Source organism: Clupea harengus, chromosome 2 (genome assembly GCF_900700415.2).
Source record: "Clupea harengus chromosome 2, Ch_v2.0.2, whole genome shotgun sequence".
Classification (NCBI taxonomy): domain Eukaryota; kingdom Metazoa; phylum Chordata; class Actinopteri; order Clupeiformes; family Clupeidae; genus Clupea; species Clupea harengus.
In genome coordinates, this window is record NC_045153.1 from 3691899 (window position 1) to 3694083 (window position 2185).

General features: G+C 44.4%; 1 protein-coding gene across 1 annotated transcript in view; it reads left to right on the forward strand.

Annotated features, from left to right (window-relative positions):
• The window catches only part of otc (ornithine transcarbamylase), a 2885-nt gene that overhangs the window by 388 nt on the left and 312 nt on the right, over nt 1-2185 (forward strand). Inside the window, exons 1-3 of the mRNA XM_031580034.1 lie at nt 1-121; nt 417-555; nt 1395-1476. The exon at nt 1-121 is cut by the window's left edge and continues 388 nt beyond it. Coding sequence (XP_031435894.1) covers nt 60-121; nt 417-555; nt 1395-1476 — 283 coding nt within the window. The 5' untranslated portion in view covers nt 1-59. The remainder of the gene's footprint in view (nt 122-416; nt 556-1394; nt 1477-2185) is intronic.

Here is a 2185-nt window from a genome sequence, read left to right on the forward strand (position 1 = left end):
TGGAGTTGTCATTCCTCATTCATTGCTGTAATATTCCACTTTAAACAGTTTTTGTCATCATGTTCGCCCTAAGAAAGTCTCTATCGTGCACCCTGAGAACCTTTCACTTGAGAAACTTTAGGTAAGGTACCGGCCGTGAGTGAAATCCCCCACATAACGGTCCGCGAGAATGAGTGAAAGCTAACCAGGGTTGGGGTTACCACGAGAGCTAAATTTGGGAGATGGGCAGAAAGGCAACTGCCGGCCCGCGCGCGTGCACATAGACTCTGTTTACCTACATAACACTCGCGCTCTACTAACCCAGACGTTTTCATTAGTATCAATCACAGCAAGCTTTGTTTTGGAGGGAAACATAATTGGTAAACATAATGGATGCTTAAATAATACTTTGTGTTGGTGTGGTGTGGTGTCGCCAGCGTCAGCGCGGCCGCTCAGAGTACGGTGGCCCTGAAGGACCGCAGCTTTCTCACGCTCAAAGACTTCAGTCCGGACGAGATCAAACACATCCTCTGGGTCTCCGCGGACCTGAAGAAGAGGATCAAGCATGATGGAGAGGTAGACACACACACACACACTCAACACACACAGGGCCCAATTAAAATATCCTCTGCATTCTAATATCCAGTCTGTCATACTCAAGGGTCAGCACTGGACCCTGGAGCTAGCTCCTGGGCTAGTAAGATATAGTTAGACTGTAGTTAGGTGTGTGTTAGACTTAGAGTAAATATTCCCTGTACCTGTAAGATTAACTGGTGTGTGTTAGACTTGTACATATTCACTGTACTGTAAGATTAACTGGTGTGTGTTAGACTTAGGGTAAATATTCCCTCGACTGTAAGATTAACTGGTGTGTGTTAGACCTGTATATATTCACTGTACTGTAAGATTAACTGGTGTGTGTTAGACTTAGGGTAAATATTCCCTCGACTGTAAGATTAACTGGTGTGTGTTAGACCTGTATATATTCACTGTACTGTAAGATTAACTGGTGTGTGTTAGATTTAGGGTAAATATTCCCTCGACTGTAAGATTAACTGGTGTGTGTTAGACCTGTATATATTCAACTGTACTGTAAGATTAACTGGTGTGTGTTAGACTTAGGGTAAATATTCCCTCGACTGTAAGATTAACTGGTGTGTGTTAGACCTGTATATATTCACTGTACTGTAAGATTAACTGGTGTGTGTTAGACTTAGGGTAAATATTCCCTCGACTGTAAGATTAACTGGTGTGTGTTAGACCTGTATATATTCACTGTACTGTAAGATTAACTGGTGTGTGTTAGACTTGGAGTATATATTCCCTGTACTGTAAGATTAACTGGTGTGTGTTAGACTTGGAGTATATATTCACTGTACGATTCTAACTTATGATTCTGTACATCTTCTTCCAAGTTTGTTCCTCTCCTTCAAGGGAAATCGATCGCTATGATATTTGAGAAGAGAAGTACAAGAACCCGCATGTCTACTGAGACAGGTACCGCACACACACACACACTCTCACACACACACACACACACACACCACACACACACACACACACACACAGAAACAATCGCTCTCTCACACACACACACACACACACACACATACACACACACACACACACACAGAAACAATCGCTCTCTCACACACACACACACACACACACACACACACACACACACACACACACACAACTGGACAGGCCAAAAAGCTCTGTGATGTCCTGGACCTATGCCATACTACATAGCCATGAAAATTATGGAAACAGACAGTGGACACGTACGCGCACACACACACAACACATACTGTACCCAAACACACACACACATACACACACATACACACACACACACACACACACACACACACACACACACACACACAACACATACGTACTCAAACACACACACACACACACAACACACACACACACACTCACACACTCACACACACACACACACACACACACACCTGCCCGATTTCACTGGTAGAGCTGCCTGTGCTGACCAGTGTGTGTTTTGTCACTTATACAAATGGACTGCTGAGTTAGCGTTTTTCTTTCTCTCTGTATCCTCCCTTCTCTCTCTCTCTCTCTCTCTCTCTCTCCTCTCATCTCCTCTTCCTCCTCTCCCTCTCTCCCTCTCTCTCTCTCTCTCTCCTCTCCCCCTCCCTCCTTCTCTCTCTCTCTCTCTCTCTCCCTC